Source organism: Balaenoptera borealis (genome assembly GCF_965194805.1).
Source record: "Balaenoptera borealis genome assembly, chromosome: 1".
Lineage (NCBI taxonomy): Eukaryota > Metazoa > Chordata > Mammalia > Artiodactyla > Balaenopteridae > Balaenoptera > Balaenoptera borealis.
Genome location: NC_138860.1, coordinates 146144405 through 146169474, shown reverse-complemented (window position 1 = coordinate 146169474; position 25070 = coordinate 146144405). Strand labels below are relative to the sequence as shown.

The 25070-nt window shown below is 45.6% G+C and overlaps 1 protein-coding gene across 1 annotated transcript in view; it reads right to left on the bottom strand.

Moving 5' to 3' along the window:
• The window catches only part of C8B (complement C8 beta chain), a 42672-nt gene extending 19180 nt beyond the window's left edge, over positions 1 to 23492 (bottom strand). Inside the window, exons 1-6 of the mRNA XM_082357577.1 lie at positions 21865 to 23492; positions 15036 to 15192; positions 11930 to 12071; positions 9801 to 9942; positions 7211 to 7343; positions 4157 to 4354 (exon numbers count right to left, since the gene is read on the bottom strand). Coding sequence (XP_082213703.1) covers positions 4157 to 4354; positions 7211 to 7343; positions 9801 to 9942; positions 11930 to 12071; positions 15036 to 15192; positions 21865 to 21956 — 864 coding nt within the window. The 5' untranslated portion in view covers positions 21957 to 23492. The remainder of the gene's footprint in view (positions 1 to 4156; positions 4355 to 7210; positions 7344 to 9800; positions 9943 to 11929; positions 12072 to 15035; positions 15193 to 21864) is intronic.
• Between the last annotated feature and the right edge of the window lie 1578 nt (positions 23493 to 25070).

The following is a 25070-nucleotide window of genomic DNA, read 5'->3' as shown; positions in this document are numbered from 1 at the left end:
AAGACCAACAAGGGAAAAGCAGACCTTTAAAGTCAGGAATCTGGAACAAGAAGATGAACTTTCCAAATACCATCCGATGCTCTTGGCCAGGGGTCATCACTCATGATTCCTTTAGGAGACTTGAGGGAAGGTGGCCTCTTTGACAAGCCTTCATTTCTCAGAAATATTCTGATGTACTTTTCAGCTTGGAAGAGCTTGTTCTTCGCTCACTTCCTTACAGTAGCAAATAAGGACCAAGGAGAAAGGGAAGCAGAAGCAGACAAGGCAGGGTGCCCGTGGGCAGGTGCCCGTGGACCACTGAGGGGAGACAGGGTTTGCGGACCTGCAAAGGCAACTTCTTGGTTGATGCTTTTTTTTTTTTTTTAAAGAGAAAGAAGTTTTATTCAGGGAGACACACACTCCACAGCCAGAGTGTGGGCCATCTTGGAAGGCGAGAGAGGCCAGTTGATGCTTTTTAAACTCTGAAGAAAAGGCACTCAAGAAAGAGTAAAAGTAGTGCTTTAGGAAGGCTGGACACCGTAGCACATGGCAACGGTCAGCAAAGCTCAGCCTGCACTCAGGATCCGGTGCTTGGTTTTGTAAATCCAGTTTTTTGCAGTGCAGCCATGCGTACTTGTCTATGCATTGTCTATCACTGCTGTCACCCTATCACGGCAGAGCTCAGCGGTTGCCACAGAGACCCTACGGCCTCGCAAAGCCTGAAATATTTACTCTCTGGCCCTTTACAGAAAAAGTTTGGTGACCCCTGGTGTGTGGGAAAGACTGAAACATGGTAATGTTAGATGAAGGTCAAGCATCCAGGAATGTCACTGTAACCCAAAGCGAGAGGTTCCTACACTGCAGTGAAGGCTGAGGAAAAGGTGAATGCGTGGGAAATACACATTCTTCCCTCATCTTAAAACTCTCCGCCAGCTTGACCCGTCAGCTCTATAAGCCATGCCGCCTCTGCTCCCTGCCCTGCTCTCCCCCATCCTAGTCCTGCCCCAGTGACTCATGACTCCCTTCTTCCCATCCTTCCAACCTAAGCAGTCACTAGGTGCTCTGTTCATGACTTTTCTAAATATTTTAGCCTTCTTCCTCTGTCTGGGTTATGATAAAAGCTTCCCCATTGATTTCCTTTCTCCCTCTGGCTGCCCTCAATGCCCCAGTCAGAGCTGACGTCCTAAAACTCTGTTATTACGATGCCCTTCTGGGCTTAAAACAAAACCCTGCATTGGCTCTCTACTGCCTGCAGAATAAAATCAACTCCCTTACTCTGAATGTAAGGACTTCACAGTCTGTCCCCCAGTAGCCTCCTGGCTTCATCTTCCACAACCTTGAAGTTTTCCCCACCCTACCCCGCATACCTGACTATTCTCCACTGCCCGCACCGTACCTCAGCATCCGTCTAACGTTTCACTCTTCCCCACAACTCTTTCATAATATAATTTTGCACATGTTTCTTCTGCCAGAAATGCTCTTCCCTCCCTTTTCTGCCTGACACACACCTACTTATATTTTAAATTCCTGCTTACCTGTTGCTGCCTATGTGATGCCATCCCTGAATTTCCCTGACAACCACTCCATCTCCCGGGATTGCACTGCATGTGGCTCATATTTCCTTTGTAGTACAGACCATGCTATATTACGACTGATATCAAACTCAGGACTAAGTTATCTGCAAACGTGTTTACCTCTCCTACTAGACTGTGAGCTTGTAAGGCAAGAATCATGTTATATTTGTCTCTAGGTCCCAAGTGTCTAGTTTAGTGCCTAGCACGATGTAACCATTCTATAACTGGCCGTTTGAATCAGGGAGGTGGGAGGGAGGGAGGGAGAGAGAGAAGGAGCAAAGGATGGTACCCCTCTCCTTCTCTCCGAACAAGGCAACTTCCTTCTAATCAACCTGTCCTTCATCACTATATTTTAGTCTTGAGCACCTACCAAGTGCCATCCTGGATCTAAAGATGAAAGAAACAGCCTCTGTCCCCAAGTTGTTCACAGCCGAGAAGATGAAGGAAAATAAGCAGAGACAGTTACAGTCTAGTTCATGTTTACAACTCATTTTCTGCTGGTTGATATTTTGGCAGCAGAGAACTTTCTGAGCCCCTCACCACCCCCTTCTTCTCACATAAATCGCTGTAGACTTTTAATTTCCTCTATGTTCCTCTCAGATTAGTTTGCTACCACATCATGCTCATGTTGCAAACTCTCAGCAACCAGAGAATAAATGCACCTCGTTCACTCTGGAATCCAAGATTCTTCAAGTGACCTGCCCGTCACCTTACTTCACACTCCAATTGCTCCTCTTCCACTAAGTCATGGGCTTTGATCTTCACCTTATGGGCAATAGGGAGCAGCTGATATGACTAGATTAGTATCATAAAAACATTTTTCTGGAAGCACATAAATTTGAAGGGGCAAGTTGGAAGACAGGAGACCCATTAGGAGGGCCGAAGCCAGAGATGAAAGGGCCTGGGCTAGTGAAGATGTAATCAGAGTTTGATTAAGAAATACTGGATGGCCAAGACATGGAAACAACCTAAATGTCCATAGACAGACGAATGGATAGAGAAGATGTGGTATATATATACAATGGAATATTAGCCATGAAAAGAATGAAATAATGCCATTTGCAGCAACACGGAGGCAACTAGAGATTATCATACTAAGTGAAGTAAGTCAGACAGAGAAAGACAAATACCATATGACATCACTTATATGTAGAATTTAAAATATGACACAAATGAACTTATCTATGAAACAGAAACAGACTCACAGACATAGAGAACAGACTTGTGGTTGCCAAGGCCAGGACAGGGGGAGGGATGGAGTAGGAGTTTGGGGTTAGCAGATACAAACTATTATGCATAGAATGGATAAACAACAAGGTCCTACCGTACAGCATAGGGAACTATATTCAATATCCTGTGATAAACCATAATGGAAAATAACACAAAAAAGAATGTATATATATATATGTATACCTGAACCACTTTTCTGTATAGCAGAAGTTAACGCAACATTGTAAATCAACTATACTTCTAAAAAAAAGTATAAAAGTATAAAACTAAAAAAAGACGAAGAAATACTGGAGAGTGAACCTAAGGGATTTGGTGGCCAACAAATGTGGGAATGAAGAGAAACGAGAGCCAAATATGATTCTGACATTCCTAGCCTGGAAAGGCAGAAGGAAAAGAATGCTATTTAACACAAACAGCTTGGGAGGAAGAGCTTGCTTTGGAGCGTCCACAAGGCATCTAAGTAGTGATAACCAGAGAAGTGGGTGGTGCAGGTCTGAGCTTCACAGAAAGGGGAGAAGCGGTGGTGAAGTCTCATGCTTGTCCTGGTAGAGGAGGGGGGCAAACAGAAGAGTCACCTGCGGCAGCTGTAGAGTAAGAAGGGAAGAGGACCACAAATTAAATAGAGAACAGGTGGGGCTATTAGAACCCAGGAAGGAAACTCACTGATAAGGAGCAGAAAGCAAGCAGGAGAAACAGGCATGTGACCACAACAACGCCCCCAAGAAGTTGGAGGTGACCTCAGAAGAGGTCTTGGGTGACAATCTGGAGAGGAATTTCATCTGAATATTTGGAACAGAAGTCAAATTGCTGGGAGTCCAAAAGTCTCCAGAGATGATTTAGTCTTGCAAAGCTATGTTCTCCCGCTTAATAAAAACCAAGGGAAAAGCTCATTAGAAAATGAGAGTACACAGAGAACTATATTCAATAACCTATGATAAACCATAATGGAAAAGAATATTAAAAAAAAGAATGTCTTCATATGTATAAATGAATCACTTTGCTGTACAGCAGAAATTAACACACTGTGAATCAATTATACTTCAATAAAAAAATTAAAACTGAAAAAATAACATTGTAAATCAACTATATTCCAATAAAATTAAAGTAGTAGAAAAAGAAACAAAAACAAAAACAATGCCATACTAAAAAAAAAAAAAAAAAAATGAAAGTAAATAATTATAGAAGGCCACCCCTGTCTGGCCTTTCTGAAAAGTAAGTTAATGTAAGGCCAAGGTATTTTTTGCGAAAAGCTTTTAAGATAGCAAATATAATTGGTTGCCATTACTAGTAGCAATACGGAATACAGACACATCTGTGGGCATGAAAATTCAAATGAATACATAGAAATGGAAGAGCAGCCAAAGGGTACTTACCGTATGAGAGAATCGTTTGGTCCTGCTAATAAAATGTTTGCCGTTACCGCTTGTACTGCTAATGCCAAGTTCAAATATCCCAGTTATTTTAAAACCAAAGCTGAAACTAGACTTGCTAATTGTTGTACTTGTGACATTATGTTCGAAATCTGAGTATGATTCATATTCTGTCAGTGCAAATTCATATTTGCCTTGGGTCTGAAGGAAGAAAAAAGAAAATGTTCCTTATGTCATTTGACTTACATCAGTTCAATTCAAGTCAACAGATACCCACTGTACTCTTACTATGTTCCAGGTACTAGACTAAGTGCTCCGGACACAAAATACTCAGAGGCGCCCACGTCTCCACCCCCAGGGCTCTTGATCCAGCAGGAGAAACAGATGTGTCCAACACTATGGGCTGATACTCAGAGGTGGGCGCTTGATTTGGATGTCAACTGACAGAAACGCAGGAGAACATTCTGGGCTGTAGGCAGAGATGTGGAGGTGGGCAAGGGCAGGGTGTGGTCCAGAAACTGTAGGGATGCTAGTGCAGCTGTATCAGAAGACACAAGAGTGAGGGGAAGACAAAGGTGCTATGAGAGAGTGTGCTGGCGTCCAGATGCCGAGGCTCCGGATGACTTGCCAAAATGTGAGCTTAATCCAAGAATGAGCCAACCGAGGAAGCAGCTGAGCATCAGGAAGTTCGGGATGGAATAGTGGTTGGGTTGGAAGGGATGAATTTGGCGTCAGAGAGACAAGCCAATGTGGAGGCCGTAAGAGGAGCTCAGTGACAGCTGACGAGGGGCTGGTGAAAGGCAGTGCAGGGGCGATGCGGGGACAGGGCAGCCAAGTGCCTTTGAGAACTTAAAGGAGCTGTCAGCTCGAAAATCAGCGCTCGTGGTGCTGCGCACAGGGAACTGCCAAGGGCACTGCCTCGGTGGCCTCCGAGTGACCAGCCCCAAATCGTCTCCGCCCACACCCCACTGGCTTCTGGATGCTTGCAGTCCCCTTAACGCCTCAGCTTCCGAGGAAGAAAAGCAGGTGTGATTCCGAGCGTGGCGGGGAGTAAGGTACCCAAGGTGGAAGGCACCATTTTCTCGCTGGGTAACCCTGGACACTGGCCTAAACCTCTCTGTGCCCCGGTTTCTTCACGTGTAAAATGGATATGATAATGGGTCCTTCATTGGGCTTCTTCTGAGGGTTGAGTTTATGTGAGTAAAACACTGTACAGTGCCTGGCACAGGGCCCAAAACACAGCTATGGAGAGAGGAAGCTCTATATCCTGCCTGGGCCAGGAGCTGTTTTTACCAGGAGGATAAACGGCTACTCTGAGATCCTCCCTTGAAAGTGGAGGCCACAGGGATGGAGCTGGACACCACAGAGGAGGGTGTGTTTGTCCCAAGGCTCATTTTGTCTTTTTCCAGCCAATAACTATGTGTGGGAGGAGGGGCGCAGGAAGGGAGAGCGAGGAGGGGAAGCGGTCTAACCTTCAGGACCGCACAATTTTAGACGTGAAAACTACCATCCACGTCATGCAGTCCAGCCCCTCATTTTACAGATGAGGAAACCGAGGCACAGAGCAGAGCAGGGACTTAGCCTAAAGTACAACTGGGACCTGTGACAGAGCCAGGCCTGGCACCCAGGTCTCCCCCTCAGTTCTCAGGTGTGTGTGTCACACTGTAACACAGTCTATTCTAAACCCCACTTCCTGTGAGATTGCTTTTAAGTCTGTTTGTTAATAACACAGGCTTATCTTGGTAGAACATTTTATAACTTTAAAAAATGCTTAGAACAATGCCTGGTTGTAATAGGCAAGGACTTGATAATAACAAGAGTTAACACTTCCCGTCATCTGGCTGTCTCTGGATGTTAGGATTCTTGCATGTCTGTCATGATGATTCTAGTATCACCTGGCATCTGAGACATCTATCTCTTTGTCACTCAACTGACTATGTTTATTCAAACCATTGACTCATGATTCCAGTCACGAGGTTAAGTCGCTTGTGTCACTTCCTACCCCACTGACCATTTGCTTTTCCATCACTGATATAATTCTTTGTTTGTAATGTCTATATAAACTCTGGAAGTCTAGGTAGGGTGTCCCAGCTGTCATACCAATGTTTATATACGAAAGTCTGTGAAATTTTCCAAAGACAAAATAAAGTATGGACCTACAGTGTCTGTATTTGCTTTTGGTACAAATACGAAACTGAAGCTACCAGTTTTCTCTATCTATGGCTATAAATAAAAAACAAAAATAGCCTTTTTTTCATCCAAAAACAAGAGAAGAGTTAGCACTTCCTGCGACTCACCAATTAAACCAGGTATTGTGTGTGCTAAGCATTTACGCTCACTAATCACCTCGCTAATCCTCTGCGTGCAGGTAGAACCTTTATAACTCCCATTTTAAAGACAGGAAAACGGAGGCACAGAGCCTTTAACACGATATAGATGGTAAGTTGCAAAGGCATCTGTGAGACTACAAATCCTAAGCTATGCTTGTCTTTTTTTTTTTTTTTAATAAATTTATTTATTTATTTATTTATTTATGACTGTGTTGAGTCTTCGTTTCTGTGCGAGGGCTTTCTCTAGTTGCGGCAAGCGGGGGCCACTCTTCATCGCGGTGCACGAGCCTCTCACTATCGCGGCCTCTCTTGTTGCGGAGCACAGGCTCCAGATGCGCAGGCTCAGCAATAGTGGCTCACGGGCCTAGTTGCTCCGCGGCATGTGGGATCCTCCCAGACCAGGGCTCGAACCCGTGTCCCCTGCATTGGCAGGCAGATTCTCAACCACTGCACCACCAGGGAAGCCCTATGCTTGTCTCTTCACGGGAGCTTTTGTTATTACTGTTAGTATGATTATGGCTACTACATCTCTGTACTGCCTTTACTACACATGGCATGTCAGCCTCACCGCTGTGTCCAGAGGACGGGACCACCCATTTTACGTATGAAGAATTGAAGCTCAGAGAGAAAAAGCGATGCATCGGCGCTCGGGTCTGGATCCATGCTACTGGCTGCTCTGCCAGTGTCCCTGCCATGGCCCTGAGGTGGCTTCCTGGCTGGCACATACCTGTGGGGTGAAGCTTTCCACATTGTATGGCTTCCGAAACCTCGTGTTGAGTATGTAATGGGGGGAGCACGCACCGGCGTAGTACCTGTGATCGAGAACTGGGCCCTCCAAGTTGTTTGTGAACAAATTTATCCTGCAGGGAAGGGGCGGAGAAGGGTAAGAGGTGAGGGTGTAATCCCAACTGGTAGACCTACTAAAGGACAGCCAAATTCCTTGGTACAGCCCTCAAGGCCCTCCACGTCTGGATGAAACCAGCTTTCCGGCTTCCTCTCTGGACACTCCCAGCCACAGTCGCAAAGCCAAGTCCCTCACTACTTGGGGGTGTTCTTCCTCCAGTCTGCTTTGCTCCTCTTCTGTGTAAGGGCTGTTCCCTATGCCTAAATGCCCTTCCAGCCATTCACCGTTTTATCTCTTACTTATCTTTCAAGAACGGGTTCCGTCGTTGTCTGGTGTGGGCAGCCTTCACTGACCCTTGTACCAAGCTGCGTGCATTAGAGGTCCTCATTAGACCCCGTGCTTGCCCCATTCGTGTATTTATTGTCCTGCACCTAGTGCAGTTGCCTTCTAAGAATGGTCTAGCATGGTAGGCAAGAGCATGGACTCTGCAGCCAGATGCCTGGGGTCAAATTCCTGCTCTGCCACTTACGAGTTAGGTAACCTTGGGTATACCAGTTAACCTCTCTGTACCTCAGTCTCCTCCTTCATAAAATGGGAACAAAGAAAATCTTATCTCTTGGAGTGGTTGTGAGGATTCCACGTGTCCATATTTGTTAAGTGCTTAGAACACAACTTGGTCTGTGATAAAGGCTTGTTATTATTTATGTGTCTGCTGTCTCCCCTAGATTCTGTGCTCCTTGGGGATGGTGGTTTTCTTCTTAATTTCTGTGTGACCCCCATCACAAGACACTAAATTAATTCCCATTTACTGAGGGTCTAACTGGAAACAGACACAGTCACAGATGGCTCAGGGCATCACCTTACTCAATGTCCCTGAAGCCCTGGATGCCATTATGTCCATTTAGAAAGAATGAAAATCCTGTCTCTAATTTGACATTCTTTCTCACCGCCTCCTAAGAAGCCTCCATTCCTGGAGGCTTGTTCTTGCCTACCATGCTAGACCATTCTTGGAAGTCTGCTTTGACTACTACTGACAGCCATTTTTTTGTTCAAAGGAGCTCTGTCTCCTTTTAGCTTCTGCCTGTTGGCCTGTTCTGCTCTACCAGGATTGTCTTAGGCTCTCTCTCCTGTGACAGAGTTTCATGTAGCATAATAATGCATATTCGTTGATTTTTTTAATACTGTAATAATCAATTACACATATTGGCTCATTGAATCCATGGGTATTATTATTATACCCATTTAACAGATGAGGAAAGTGAGGCACAGAGAGGGCAACCGAACTGCCCAGCAGCTGGCAGGGCCAGGACTCAAAGTCTGAGTGTCAAGTCAAGAGCAGCGTCTGCTTTCTTCCCACCACACCCATACCAGCTGCCTCTCGTGTATTAGTTTATTACCATGGCATTAGCTTATTCATCCCTCACAGATTGGAAAGAAGGGTATTACTAACTTCCGTCTACAAATGACAAAACTAAGGCACCGCACAGACAAGTGCCTCAGCCAGGGTCCCGTGGCCTGTGAGCCGTATTTCTGCCCCTCCTGCAGGGTCCAGTTAGCCTCTGGTACTGGCTCTGAATGTCCGCTCTGTCACCCTCTCTGCCGTGTGACTTCTGAGAACTCTCTTAACTTTCCAGGCCTCAGTTTCCTTATCGAGGAGATGGGGCTCATAATCACTAGTTTCTAAGGCGGTCCTGGGAGGAGGTTTTCCCCACATGAGGCGTCTGTATCTCTAATGACAACCTTTCAGGACGGAGGTCTGACGTTCATTTAGGAAGAGGGAGAACCCCATCCAGGGCCGCTCTGCTCCCCACACTGCGTCACACACGCTGATCTGTGAGGCGTCTGAAGGGAGGCCCTCCTCTTCCCCTGGAGGCGGAGAAGCTGCAGAGCCCAGCAGGAAAGGAGGGTGAGCGCCAGGCCAGTCTGGTCCCTTCCGGCCCCTCACCTCCCCAGAGGATTTAACCAACTCAGAGGCCCCCCGACTGGCTGCACACAGAGCGGCTGCAGAGCCATGCTGGAAAGGCACTCCTTCCTTCACGGGCTAATTACTTAGCAGCTTCTCCTCTGGGCCAGCCCCTCTGCTGGGGCTTCAGGATAGGGAAACAGATAAACCTCCCTCGCAGCTGTCAAGGGGATTCAAAGGTAATGCTTAGAATGGACCTAACACAGTCACAGAGCACGTGTCAAATAACCCTTCCCCCAGCCCTCGCGTGGAGCCTCCGTGGCCCCAACACACAGCTCTGCCCTCAGCGCTCCCTCCCTGCAGCCGCGTAGGTCCATCTTTCCGTGGGATGTGCTCCCGGAGGCCCTGGGTCTGTCCTCGGGGAGCAGCCGCAAGCATCCGCTTACACCCCTGCCTTTTTCAGAAAGGGAAAAAGGAGCCACTCTGTGTACAGGTCCCTCCCTGTCTCTTCTCCAGAATCACATTTAACTGTGTGCCCTTCCAGCTCCACGACAGAAGGCGGTAACTTACCCACTGGCCAGGCTGCCAATGGCCCAGTACTGGTCCATTTCCTGCTGACATTTTTTATAAATCCTTCTGCAGTTCCCCTCATCTGACTGGTCTCCACAGTCATTATCCCCGTTGCAAAGAAGTCTGCGGTTCACACACCTCCCTGGGATGGAGAAAGCGGGTTACCCATGGTCCGAGGCCGGTAAGAGAGGGGACTCACAAGGTTTGAGACCCACTGTGGGCCGGACACTTTGCTGCGCCTTTAATGCTCTGTTTGCATTAGTCCTCATGTATCGGGGTGGGTGGGTAATGGAATTCACAGTTTATCCCCCGCAAAGAAGCCAGTGTTATATTTCTGAAAGTACTTGAGGGCAGATCTGCTAGGCAGGGGTCGAGTGGCCAGACAGGAAGGAAGGCTGGACTCCTCTGCTTGGCACTGGTGAGAGGTGGTGGGTTCGGTGGGTCCTGTAATAGTACTAGTCGTGGGACCTTCCAAATGTTACCTGACCACCCCCCCCACCTCAATTTACTCATCTGTAAAATAGAGACGCCGTCATACCTACCCCCTAGGGTTGCTAGGGATTTAAATGAATGAAACAATACTGGCTCATGGTAAGTGCTGGATATGTGTTGTTATTACTATTATTAGTGCTTTGATGGTCCAAATGCACATTGCTGGTAAGTACTGACAGGAGGATTGGAACCTATAGCTTTCTTATCACAAACTCTCCCCACTAAACCACACTGTCTTCAACACCAGAGCCATTCGGACTACTTTTAGATGATAAAGTTATTTGGACTGTATGTTTAAAATTATTTGCTTCCTTGAAACTCTTTTCCCCATTGACTTGACTTCCTTTCTTATTTGTATATTCTTGGGGGATAAAGCCCATAAGACAGGTAACCTTTTTTCCTCAGATGTGTCTGGTCATTTTTAACCAATGTTTTGGGGTATTAAAGGCAGAAGAGTAACAATCTGGTTTTCATATGTTCCTTACAAGGCATTTAAACTAAAAGCCCGCCCAAATAACCATTATGGCTTTGGTCAGAATCATGGAACACTGGTCATAATGAGTCCATGGACACCCTGTAAAAGTCTTTCAGATTTATTGGATGGAGTTTCGCATTTGCAATAAGCCCTAGAAATTGCGCTAAGAATCACTAATTCTTTCTGAAAAGATCCCTAAGCACAGTCTACATGGTTACAGAGAATGTAGACAGTTGCAACTCCCATCTAGGTAATTTGGGTCAAAATACTCTTATTTTTGCTGGAGCCTTGGAGAAACAGGCATATGTTTGCCTGAATGCGCTAGAGGAATGAACTGAAAAGACAAGTGTTTACTTAGCTCCGCGGCTGATGATTATTCATTTGTGTGCTCCTTCCTTCCTTCCTTCCTTCCCTCTGTCTGCCCGTTCATCTGTCTTTTTTTTTTTCCCCTTGCTTCCTTTAATCAAAAATGTTTTACTGACTATCTCATGGGTTAAGGGTTATGTCCTACTTGGTGATACAGAAATGCAGGGACTCTCTCACCAAAGAGCTTTCAGAGATAAATGATGCTACCCCCCCTATTTAACTGTTGCAGGTGGCTTTGCTACATTGTATTTAGCCTCAAACCTCTGAGAAAGCCAGCAGAACTCATGGTCTGCAAAGAGCTTTCACATCCATTGTGTCACTTGAAGCTTATAGCAAACTTGTAAAGTATTAACATCACTTCTGATTTTCTGTTTGGAGAACCAACATGTGATAAGGTTAAGTGGCTTCTCTAAATCACAAAGTCAAAGTAATATTTAACTCGGGATTTCTGATTCTAGCACACATAATTTTGGTGTCCTTAATGTCGGTGAATGTAATTTGAATTCCCCAATTCCTAATTGTACCTCCTCCACTTACCTGCTATATGATCTTGGGTGAGTAACTTCTCCAAGTCTCAATTTCTCAGTTTGTAAAATGGGGGTAATATTAACACCTACATGGTAGGGTTGTTTTTATGAAATGATACGTGTAAAAAGAGGTCAAGGAGGGCAAGGAGGCCTCCTGACCTGACACATGACCCTGATCTTCAGCACTAGGCAATAGCCAGTCCTCCCATCATCATGTGCCATTGGCTCACTTGATAGCTTTCCCCTCCCACTCCTGTGTCCCTTTATACCTGTCTGCGCACACACAAAGCCTTCACATCGCACTTGACTTCTGCACGGTCTGTTGGAAACACAGTCTTCAACTTCCTTGTCAGAGAAGCTGCACGGTTCCCCATGGAACTGAGAGGGCTGGAGCAAGTAGGCATGTCTGTACTGTAGCAGAGAGGAGCAAGGTGAACCAAGGGCAGAGCCTTGGAGACCTGGGGAGCTAAGGGGTACACTTAAGGATCTATATTGCCATTGGCTGGTTGTCTATTTCAAATAGACTTGGAGCCCTCTGAGGGCAGGGACCTTATCTTTAATTTCTTCATCCACAGTGATCAGTAAAGATTTGCTAAATGTGAGGAAAGCGTGGGCTTTGGAGTCAAAGGTAGTAAGTGAATTGATGCAGCCAGTTCAGTCTTTCAGCTTGATTAATCCAATGGGTTGATTCAAGTATTCTCATTTACTAAGTAGCTTATAACGCAAAAGCATGCACTTTGGAGCCACTGACTCTGATACTTTCTAGTTATGTGATATCAGGTAAGTTACTGAAGCATTGTGATCTCAATTTACTAATCTATAAAATGGGGATAATGAATTACCTACATGTACAGTTATGGAGTTTCAATTATGAGATATATATGAAACCTCATGTTGTCTGGTACACAGTAGGCACTCAATTGCTTATGCTTATTTTTCTTTTTAATGATTAATAATTTTTAGCAGTCAATATTTCTCTATCTCTAGATTGTTTATTCCAGAAATACTGATTGGATTTCCAAAATTTTGATTGAGCCACCCAGTGTTGAAAAAGGTAGGTGCTATTTATGCTTGTCTGTTTTTGATCATAATCATGCCCTCTGGGCTGCCCTCGAGCAGGCTGCAGATGGTGGTGGTGGTGATGATGGTCAACACCAGGCGGTGACAACACAGTGCGACGGGTGCCATGACAGGGGCAGTACAGAGTGCTCTGTAAGCGCGGAGGGGAATCCGCAGTGCAGCCTTAGGAGACGGGGAAGCGACATCTAAGCTGAGCCCCAGAGGATGAGTAGACATGTCAGGCAAACATGGAGAGCTGGCTGAGGAGGGGGGAGAAGGGCAATCTGGGTGGAGGGAACTGCTGTGCCAAAGCTGAGAGACTAGAGAGTATGCAGCTTGTTCCAGGAAAACAAGAAGAAATCCATCACAGCTGGAGTGAAGAGTGAAGGAGGGAGAGTGGTAAGAGATGGAGGGAGACATAGCCAGGAGCAGGTGAGGCAGGGCCTCCCGGGCCTCAGGAAGGCTGGATTTAGTACTTCATTACGGGGAAATGAGAAACCACTGCAGAGGAAGGAAATGATCAGATTTGGGTGGCGTCCAAATGCTAGCTGCAGTCAAGATTTTGGTACCACCAAAGGGGGCAAACCAGGATAGCAGCCCCTTTACAGACTGACATGTTAACCAGCCACAGTTATTACGTGCATGGTATCCGGAAATCTAGAAAAGAAACATAGACAACCATCCACCCATGCTCCTTTGCTTTCCCAGAGTCTTTCTTCCTGGAAGGCAGAGGCTGGCAGGACAGCGATAAGGTCTGCAAAGAAGATGCTAGAAGACTAGCCCCAGGCACCAGAGACAAAATGGGTTTGAGGAGTGTGGAGATGACAGAGGAAAGACATCTCCCAATTCCAGTCGAAAGGTTTTGATGAACTCCCAGCCACTGACCCGGCAGACAGCAGTGATGTCCACTGAGGGACCATGTGTAGCAAAGTCTGAGCGCAGGGCTCTGTCTGGCTGAGTGAGTGGATGGATGGACGGCTCATGCTGGGTCTTCCTGGTTTATGATGCAGATGAAGCAATTATCCAGATAATTGGATCAATGTTGATCACATCAGCAGTAATGCCTACTTTGGGAACTGAATGAGCCTGCCTGGCTCTCCACATTGATCCAATTAAGCGTGCAACTGTCCTGGGCCTACTTCCACAGCCTCTTTAGAGTCCTAGCCCATGGCTGGTTCAGTTTCCCAAGGAGCCGGGGAAATGAGAACCGTTCTCTTTTCTCTGACACATATCCTGCTTTTAGAGCTGGCTCCTGGGTCAGCCCTCCTGTGACAAGGAAGATCGAAGAACAAATACTGCAGAGGCTGTGTGTTTTGACTTGTAGAATGCTAGACAAGGAGGCCAGTGGCCTGAGTTCAAGGTCTGTTTTTGCTACTGGGTGAACCCAAGAAATCACTTACCTGCTCTGGGTCTCTATTTATCTATCTGCCTAACAGAAAGTGTAACAATTATCCTCCCTTCCTTATAGAGATGTCAAGAAATATGATGAGATCAAACAACACATGTTTATGGAGCACCTCTTACATGCTAGACATTGGCCTATACACTGAAGATACAGTATTGAATAAGTTTTTAAGTGCTCACCATTTAATGGAAAGACCAATAATAAAAGAAAAGTAAATGATAAGTGTTAGGATAGAGGAGGAATAAGGAGCTATTCTAGTTCATAAAAAGGTATCTATCTAAGGGCAAGGGGGGCTGAGAAGTCAGGGAAAGCTTCTCAAAAGAGGCGGCCGCTAAGCAGTTTCAAATCATGAGTAGGTGTTAGCTGGTGAAGGAGGTGGAAAGGTCACTCCAGCCTAAGAAAGCAGCATGAATAAAGGAACAGACAGTGTGAAATGGTCAGAAAAATACACGTGTTCTGTGTGCTGGCATGGGGGATGTTCTACAGAGACGTAGGCCCGGTCTAAGGCATGGGGGGGCCTTGAATACCATGAGTCTGGACTTGATCCTAAGGGCCATGCATAGACTTTGGATGTCCAAGCTGGGGAAAGACTGGCCAGACTTTCATTTTCAATAGCTCCCCTGGTTGCACCATGAAAGATGGATTGAAAGAGCAAGGTTGGAGGTAGGAAGTCTAATTAAGAAGCTGCTAATGGGAGCAAGGACAAATATGCTTGGCAAAAATCTGAAAGATCAAAGAAAGGATCTGATTGCTCCTTGGAAACTCAGAGGAATAAAATCCATTAATTAAATCAGCCAACATTTACCCAGGTCCTACTATGATGCAGGCACTGTCAGTAATGCCTCAGCCGATCTTGCTGAGGATTAGGGCTCCTGGAAGCTTAGAGGTCTCCCAAAGGCCTGGGTACCTACCCTTTTCTTCTGACAGGGATCACATATGGTCCAGGAGGACCAGCTGGACAGTTCGCAATCAATAGGCATTGAGGTGACATCCACACTCCGCGTCTGTCTAGTCTTGGCAAGGCTCTCGTTGACTGCATTTGACTCAAGAGAGGGTGGCCTTTCACCCCTAAAAGGTCATCATAGAGAAGAGAGTCAAGTATCAGAAGGGAATTAAATATACATCCAACCACCTGTCTGTCCATGCAATAAATATATATTTGCTCATTTGTGCAAGGCTATTCCTTTATCAGTCATGTATAGGTTAATTCATTCAACAAGTATTTGTTGAACCCCCAGTTACTGCCTGACCTTATGGCCAGCTAGGGTCAAAAGAGTGCGGAACTCTGGTCAGAAGACAGTCCATCAGCAGCTGGATCATCTTGGTCGGGTTTTTCAACCTCTGTGAGCTTGCCTTTTCTCACCTATATAATGAGAGAATCATACCTAGCTCATTAGGCTATTTGTAGGATTAAATAAGAAAGTATACGTGAAAGCACTTTATAAACTCTAAAGTGCTTTAGATATGCAGGGATTACAACCACAGCCTGATGTATGACCTCCAGCAATACCCTCCCCGTCTTGGGGCCTCTGTTTTATCCCCTGGAAAATGAGAAGTTTGGACCAGGTGGTCTTTAAGTTGCCCTCTCACATTGTGAGTCTATGAAACTCTTTCTGAGAACAAACCATGTGCAGGATACTATGCTAAAGAGGACACAGAGAATTATAAGACAAGGGTTTTGCCTTCTGGAACTCACAGTTTCGCTTAGGATAGGAAAAGAGAAACATGCCTCACGCCTTAGCTCTTCCGGACTTTATCCGGTAGGCAAGGTTTTTAAGCATGCAGGCGCCACGGTCAGAGCTGAGCTTTAGGACATCACTGTGGCTGCAGTACGGAGGCTGGATGGAGGTGGGAAGAGCCCTGAGGCAGGAAAAGCAGGTAGGAGGCTCGAGCAGTGGTACCAACGAGTGATGTGAGCTTGCACCATTGCAGCATCCAGGGGAGAGAGGATGGGGAAGACAGACTTACTAGATGATTCTCAGGTGAAATGGATAGAGTGATGGGTAATAGGATGGGGGGTGTGGGTTAGAGAGAGACACAGGTTTAGGTCGATGCTGGTTTCTAGTTTGAGTGGCTGGGTGCGTGGGGAGCTTAGGAGCAAAGGAATTTGTCGAGGATGATGGAGTTGGGACAAGCGGAGTTCCAGGTGTCTGTGGAACACCTACGTAGTAGAGTCATTTGATAAATAGTTCCGACATAGTTTTGGAACTCAGGAGAGGGATTTGTACTCGGGATACAGATCTGATCATGAAAAGCTTTGGGAGAGGATAAGACTGTTCTTGAGAGACGCCGGCCAAGGACAAGGCTGTTGGCAACATAAGCACAACCAGCTGACAAGGAGAGACTGGTGTCTGCCAGGCCAGGGCGAGGACAGTACGTAGAGGTGGGTAGGGGAGGGGGTGAGGCCAGCGGGGGGGTGGGGGGATGGGAGAGGCAGACGGTGTCACGTCTGCAGAGCAGTCAAGCAATATGAGATCTGAAACCTGTCTAGAAGGTAAGGCAACACTTTTTGTTGAGTTCCTGGCACCCTTGGGACATCGAGTAAAAGAGGGAATGAATGGGCACGTTATTTAATCTGCCTAGGCCTCTGGTTTCCCCATGTGTAATACGATGGGTATATTATGGTTTCTATTTTTCTTGCATCTGAAAGAATGTATAACACTGCAAGATTCTTTGTAATTTGTGTTTCTTTTCAAGGTAAAAAGGGACAAGAGAAGAGAAAGTGGATTAAGATTTGTTGAGCGCCCAGGACGTGTCAGATCCTGCGTGAGATGTTTCACCCATGCCATCTCATCTAATCCTGACAGCAATGCTAGCAGGCAGCAGCCCTCCAGAGAGATGAGGGAAATGGCCGAGAGCCATGCAGCTGGTACGTGGTCATGCTGGGGTCTGAGCCGAGGTCTGCTCAACTCTAAGTCTCCGTTAGGTCCGTTTCTCTATGCTGCCCCTAGGAGAGCCAGGCCAGCATCCACTCTGCCAGTCCCCTCCACCTCCATGCAAGGCCTCTTGCATCCCTGTGTCCAAGATTCAGTCATTGGGCGGAGCATCACATCGTTTCCACTGTCTCAGAATTTTAACATATCACTCCAGACAAGGTCACTAACAATATACATTCTCACTTGGCAAGAGTCCTGAAAAAGAGGATAGTATTAACTACAGTGAAATCTATCTCCATGACCACCCCAGAGACCAGCAAAAATCAATTGCCTAGTAAAGCTGGATCTTTAATGAAAGGTCAAAGACTAGTGGGAACCACAGATGGAGTCTTTAAAATGGTTACTTGAGGTAGAATGCTGCCCAGCATTGGCGGGGGGGGGGGGGGGGGGGGGGGGGGGCGGGGGGGGGCGCGCGGGGCTTCAGAATGTGCTCTCATCTACTAATCTGCCCAGGTCTGACAAAACAATATTGCCTGTGATTTGTCTTCTCCTGAGTAGGTATTTGACAGCTCTGCAGGGTATCCTCTTTCTGTTGCCACTAAGAAATAGTTACATTGTCTTTTTAGCAACTTTCCACCCAATTCAGGCCACAGTGGAGACTGAGTAGATAAGTAATGTGCACACACGCTATTAAGAATCACGATTATTTTCCCCTCTGAGATGTGAAAGCCTGTTAATGGGCAAGATGATCACTTACAGAAGGAACTTGGTAAAAAGTGGTTACAACCACCAGATCTCTTTTCATTATGGAGGTGGCAGTACAATGAAGTAATCAGCTGAATAAACAGCATGTTTGTAAATTACATTGGATAAATGTGTGTGGTTTATTAGTACTATAAAATGCAAATCTGAAAGCAAGGCTAGCATTAAATTGCATCTTTAATTCCTGGGACTAGCATGGACCCAAGAGAGGACAGGGGCAGTCAGGACCTCTATGTATGGTTATTATAACACGTGCCTTCACGCTGTGAATTTACAGAGATGAACCAGATGGACGTTCCGACCAACTGCCTTGACTTCTGTCATTCAAGATCCTCTGTGTATTTTTAATGTTGAAAAATTAAACATGCCCAGAGAAGTACAGAAAACAAAATAATAAATACTCAGGTATTCACAACACAGGATTGGCAATTGTTAACACTTTGGTACACTTCCTTCAAGTCTTTTTTTTTTTTAATAAAAAATAACCTTATAAATTTGACATCTGTGGTTTACACCAGCCCCAGTTCACTTTCCTCTCTTCTTCAGAGGATACTACTGTCATGAATTTGGAGTATATCCTTCCAGCTTTTTAAATGTTTACATACATACATATAGACACAATACATAGCGTTGCTTTTGTGAGCTGCACTCATACTGGACATAGTATTCTAAAACTTGCTTTTGTCAATCAACATTGTATTTCTGGCCTATCCATGTTGATTCATAAAGAGGTCTTGTTCCTTTCTTTTATCTACATGTTCCATCTTAAGACATACACTGCATTCAACTTATTCTTTTTCTTTTTGAAGGATGTTTATACATTTTTTTCATGTTTTGCAATTGCAAACAATGCTACAGCAAACACCCTTCTACAAGTCCTTGGAACATATCCTCTACGTAAGGACTGGCAAGGAGGTACCCGCCATTCCTCGAGGTGCATGGAAGGCAGCTGCCAGCAGAAGGACATATTTCACTTGGTCCCTGTCTCCTACTCTCTTTCTAACAGGAGTCTCTGATCAAATAAAGATGGATCCATCGCGTACGGCAGGATTAGGTCAGCAGTAAATTGCGAGCCATAAGCTTACCTAGACGGGGTGCATCAATATATTTTGGCTTTCTGAAGAAATGCCCTGACACAACAACTTTCTTGTCACACACAATTTGTTAGGCAGCTGCATCCTTTGCAAATAGCATCCTTCCTCTTTTCTGGAAGGGGCATCTTCTGGGTGGTGGATTTTCAATTTCTCTTCTCTGTGTCATTTGCTATTGTAGACATGAAATTTAAAGCAAACTCTCAAGGCAGCAAATGTGTGGTCCAGGGACAGAGAAATGGCCTGGGAGTCCAGCACATCAGATCCACAGTGCAGGTGGAGAAGAGATAATGCATTAGCAAGAGGCAGAAAGACACAGGGACATACAGGGGCTCTGGAACCAGAAAAAAACAGATATGAATCCATATTCTGTTATATCGATATACTAAGTGAGGAGCCTAGAGATAGTTATCTCTCCAAATCTCAGTTTCCCTCTCTGTAAACTATAAACAATAGCACTTATCTCAAATAGCTTTGAGAATTAGACTTAATATACCTAAGTGCCTGGCACAGAGTGGCAATAAGCAAACATAAGTCTTAAGATGACATAATGAGTATTTCATTTTTTTTTTTTTTTTTTTAATAATTCAACATCTCCATCTTGACTGATAGCAGCCTCAAGTGATTCCTTGTATGGAAGAGACTCTTTTTTTAAAATTATTTATTTATTTATTTATTTATTTATTTATGGCTGTGTTGGGTCTTCGTTTCTGTGCGAGGGCTTTCTCCAGTTGCGGCAAGTGGGGGCCACTCTTCATCGCACTGCGCGGGCCTCTCACTATCACGGCCTCTCCCATTGCGGAGCACAGGCTCCAGACGCGCAGGCTCAGTAATTGTGGCTCACGGGCCTAGTTGCTCCGCGGCATGTGGGATCCTCCCAGACCAGGGCTCGAACCCGTGTCCCCTGCATTGGCAGGCAGACTCCCAACCACTGCGCCACCAGGGAAGCCCCATGAGTATTTCATTTGACTTGATTACAAGAGTAACTAAAAACAGAAACCTTTCTTAGCTGGTACAAAGGAGGTCTCAGCATTTCCTGTTGCAGAACTGAAGGCTATTCCTCCACTTCGTGTATGGAATTCAAACACATGCCACGTTCAAGACTGCTCCATGGAATCGTGGGCAGAGCCCAGAGCACTAAACCTGGATTCAGGTAAGGGTTTGAGACTCATGAGATGTGAATGAATCTCTCCTCTTCTCTGAGGACCCGTTTGCTCTTCTACATAGTGAGTAAGGATAACACCCCATCTCATGACATTGCTGGATGATTAAGCAAGGTTTCCCAGCCTGTTGTCTATACTCACCCACTCACATCTCCACTTCCTACCTCTGGGTGAACTTCCTAATACATAAATCTGACTGTGTCGATCAATCCTTTGCTTAAAACCCTTCCATGGCTCCCCACTGCCTAGAGGATAAGGTTCAAGCTCCTTAGCTGGTGTACGGGCACCCCCCCCCCCCCCGCCCCAGCTCCACCCAGGATCTGTCTCCTGCTGACTCTTCCTTGGTCCCATCTCTGGCAGCTCCCCACTTTGACCTGTGCTCGAGGCTTACTGAAGCAGATGTGTGGCTTCAGGAACAAGCCAGGCTCTCTCATCTCCGTGCCCTTGTCTATGCCGCTTCCTCTGCCTGGAACACCCTTCACCTCCTTGGCCATTTGGCAAATACCTATTCCTATGTAAAGATTCAGCTCAAGCATCCTCTCTTCCAGAAGCCTTGCCAGATTCCATCTCCAGTAAAGCCAATCACTCGCTCTCTTGTTTCCCACCTGCCCCTGTGCTATTTATTGCAACAGCACACATAATATGTGCTCACATGTTGGTTTTCTCCATGAGAACATGAGCCCTTTGTGTGCTATTCACTTCTGTAGCCTCAGAGCCTAACAAGGGGCCTCACATAGGGGTCCATATGTAGGGTGGCTATGATCCCTTTAAACCCTCCATTCCAGACACATTTCCTTGGATCCTGATGGACACATAGGACACACAAGGAAGGCCTTGGCTTCTTTGTTCTTCTCAGGGCCAAGTTGAGAGTCTTGATAATCATAATACCTATTATTCATTGAGTGCCCAATGGGTAGTGAACACTCATCACCCTAGTCTCAGGGTGGTGCCCAGTGGGGGCTGAGTCCTCAGCAGAGCTGACACCAGGGGGTGCGTACAACGGGTAACAGGTGCTCCTCCCATGGGAGACTGTGCGCACACAGCTCTTATGGGATGAGTAAGAGGAATGGCATTAACAGTCCTTCCTCCCACGGGATGGCTCACAAGGAGCCTAGGACAGCTGACAGCTTTACCCTCTGATGGTAGCGGCTTCTCCTGTACCAGAAGGATCCCCCAATTGCCATGTCACTGGTGCTTCTTTCAGTGGAGCCCAAGTTTGAACTTTCACTCAGATTAAGTTTGAGCTTTCAACTCAGATATTTTTTTTTTAGCCTGTTTTGCACCCTATTAACAAATACCCCCCAAAATTATGAAATAAATTAGCTAGCATTTAACTGCTGTGAACATCTGGAATGTGTGTGTGTATGTGTGAGAAAGAGAGAGGGAGAGCGAGAACGAGAGAGAGAGAGAGAGAGAGAGAGAGAGAGAGAAAGAGAGAGAGAGAGAGTGCGAGAGCCTGAGAACAAAGCGTTTAGGTTGATGAGCAGGTAGGGTAGGTCACTTTCATGTTAAAATCATTGTTATGAATTGGCTTTTTTCCCCATACATAACAACCCTTTTGCATAAAGAATCATGCCAAGGCTTTGTTCAGAATACAGAACAAGTATTCTCAGCATGACAAAATACATTTAAACATGTCAGTTTCCTACAAGAACTTTTGTTGAAGTCGGTCGCTGGGTTCCACAACAATCTGAAGAGTTGTTGATATTATTTTATCAGACGCATACAAATTGCTTCAGGAGATGTTCCTTATTTAATAGGCATGTGACAAGGAGAGGGTCACTATGATGTGGCTTTATATTCCCCGTCATATTATTGATCAGGGAGTCATTCGGAACCGTCACTTACCTGGAACCCGGCAAACTGAGACATGCCAGGGCAGCACAGAGAAGAAACAGCTCTGCCGGTGCCCTCCAAGCCCACATCCTGGATGTCTTCATCTTCTCTATGTGACAGGAGATCTGACTGAGGCTCCTGGATCCATGAAGAGCCTGCACAGGGAGTGCTACTGTCAGCTTCTGTCCCCAGAGAGCAAACAGTTGGGCAAAGTAAACAGAAAGCCACCAGTAACCAGAAATGCCTTAGACTTTGCACGGACAGAAGGCTTATCTGTGACTCCAGAAACCAATGAGAATGATGGAAAAATATGCTGCAGCTTGGTTTTTATTCATGTATAACAGACTCTGGGGTAAGCAGCTGAGAGGACAGACGGTTAGTGAGGCAATAAGTACTGGGCTCCAGGTCCGGACTGCCTGGGTTCAAATCCTTTCTCTGCCACAGCTTTGGGACCTTGGGCAAGTCACTTTACTTCTATGCCTCAGTTTCCTCACTTGGAAAGTGGTGAGGATTAAATAAGTGCATACAAATAAAGTGCTTAGAACAGCCCCGTGCTGGGCACTCAGACATGTGAGCTATTGTTACTCAGTAAATACAGGGTCTGGAGTCAGACAGGCCAGGCTTTGAATTCCAGTTTGCCTCTTTCTAGCTACGTGATTTTGAGCAAGTCAGTAAGAGGCTGTAGAGCTCTAGAGCCCATCTACCTGAGTTCAAATTCTCTCTGTATCTTTCACCAGCTGTGGACCCAGGGCAAATTATTAACCTCTCTGGGCCCAAATTTCTTCATCTACAAAACAGGGATAATAATAGTACCCACCTCACAGGATTGTGGTGAATATTAGATAAATTGAAATATTTAAAGCACTTTGAACCGTGCTGGCACATACTATGTTCTCTCTCTATAAGTGAGATGACATTTTTTTTTTTTTTTGAGTTGACATTTTTATTGACTCTCTTTGATTCTGTTTCCTCATATGTATATAAACTGGGAGGGCTCTGCCTACCTATCACTTAGGGTCAGGAGGGTTCAGATGAGATGCTAAGTGCGAAAATGTTTCACAAATAGGCATTATAAAAATGATAACTGTATGAGGCTAATTAACCAAATACGTGTTGTTCTTATTGTATAACTTTGGTAGGACTTTATTATATTTAGGGAGAAATAGATGGCTGCCCTGACCTTGTTGGGAAGTGAAGTATAGTAGACGATTGGTATCAGATTTAACATTTGTCTCCAGAATTTGCTGATAACCCTGAGAACCATGGTGATAGTAGCACATGGAAAAAACTCAAACACCTTCACCCTTCACCTATCACCTCTCCCAAGTTCAAAGTCAGGGGACTTTCCTTAGGGGTGAGCACAGCAAAGGCAGGTAGCACTCATGTAGGGTGGGTCTGACTTGTTTTATTTGAGCTTGGAAAAGTGCTTTCCCTTCATCTTTTCATCATTCTGAATAGCACGCTGATTGCCCTGTCGTTCGATGTGGCCTCACCATTAAACTGGATGAAAGAAAAATGTGACCCTAAGGGTCTCTTGAAATGGCATAATTCAAGCAAATGTTCACCTCGATAACTCTAGAAATGATTCCTAGAAATGACTCCCAGGTTGCCTGTGACCAGATGTGGGGTGGGTGTCTTCACATTTTCAGTTCCACTGCCGACATAGTGTCAGCCCCGAATCCCAACCTGGAGATGGTACCAACCCTGCCTCTGGTGAGGAGCACAGAAGTGCAGTGTAAAAGAGGCCTGGTGCAAACTCAAAGGCCATATACAAATGGCCTGGGCTCTCAGATGTACCCCCATCACCGACTCCTTAGAAGCAACAAGTTAAAGTACAAACTGCACTGACCTGGCATTTACGAAACTCATCTGCAGCCCATGAAGAGATGGAGGAACATGGTCGATGACCATCTTGTCTCTGTTGATCTGGTAGGTGTTGGTGAGCGGCCTCGGAGGGGAGAGGCAGCGGGCAACTTGAGGGTGGGTTGGTAGAAAGAACACAGCCTGGATTTGATTTCCTTGAAAAAGCTACCTAATTTCTCTGAGACTGTTTTTTTCATCTGGAAAATGGGGATCATCATAATTCATTATTACCTACTTCATAAGGTTATTTTAAGGCTTGACTATATAAAACATTAAGCCCTTAACTTACTTTCTCATGCAGGTTGGAAGTGCCAGCCTGCTCCCCGTCCTGACCTGTCTGCGGAAGTAGCTGGGCTGCGGTTGGGAGTGCATATAAGGAAGAGTAGCAAGGGGGTGGACGGAAAGCCACAGAAGGCGGAAGACCCTTCACATTAACTGTGCCCAGAACACAGAACACAAGTTCTGCTCTCAGGCCATCCTGTGTGCATTCCAGTTATTATTATCCCAAGCACAAGGCATTTTCTCATCGCTGTCCCAAAGGATGCAGTGACCTGAACTTTGACACAATTGATTGTGGTGGTTAATCATTTGTAAACAAGCAGAAAATTGCATTTCAAGAAAGATCCACGTCCTTTCTCATGTCTGCCTGCGTTTAAGAGAAGCCACATCCTTACAAGATAGGGTTTTTTCACCTCCTAAACCTAAGGGACTCATGGAGGAAGCCACAAATTTTAGAGAGGGCAGTTACACGAATGAATCGTGTGCTCACTCATCTCCAGGCTGTTCTCTCTGCCCAGAATACGTACCACGTGGCTAAATATGACTCATTCTTTATGTTTCATATTAATGTCACTTTCTCAAGAAAGCCTTCCCAATTGACTCTCCTGGGTTTGACTCCAGGCTCCGATGGGTTTCCTGGAATTCCAACCTCATAGCGCCCCCTGGTGGCGTTAGGTGCCGCTCACCTGAGGTCATGTCAGGAGGATGGCAGCCTCAGGCTGTGCTGATAATACACATATTTTTCATGGACAGTTCTTAGCAATTTAACAGTTTTCCCCATATATCATCTTGTTTGATCTTGACAATAAAAACGAAGTATCGTTTTCCATGCCTCTGAGATGAGGTTCCACAATTGGTTCTATAGTTGCTAAGTAGTAAATCTATGACTAGAGTCAAGTTTTTTCTGACTCCTAACCTCTTCTTTTTGTAATTTCAAGGCTTTACCCTCCTCTTAGGAATTTCCAGGACTGACGAAGGTCTAGCACAATTATCACACCTCACCATTCTCTGGCCATAGCTCTCTTCTCTGACCAGGAAAGAGTTTTTTAAAACAATCATGTGCCTTCAGGCTTTTA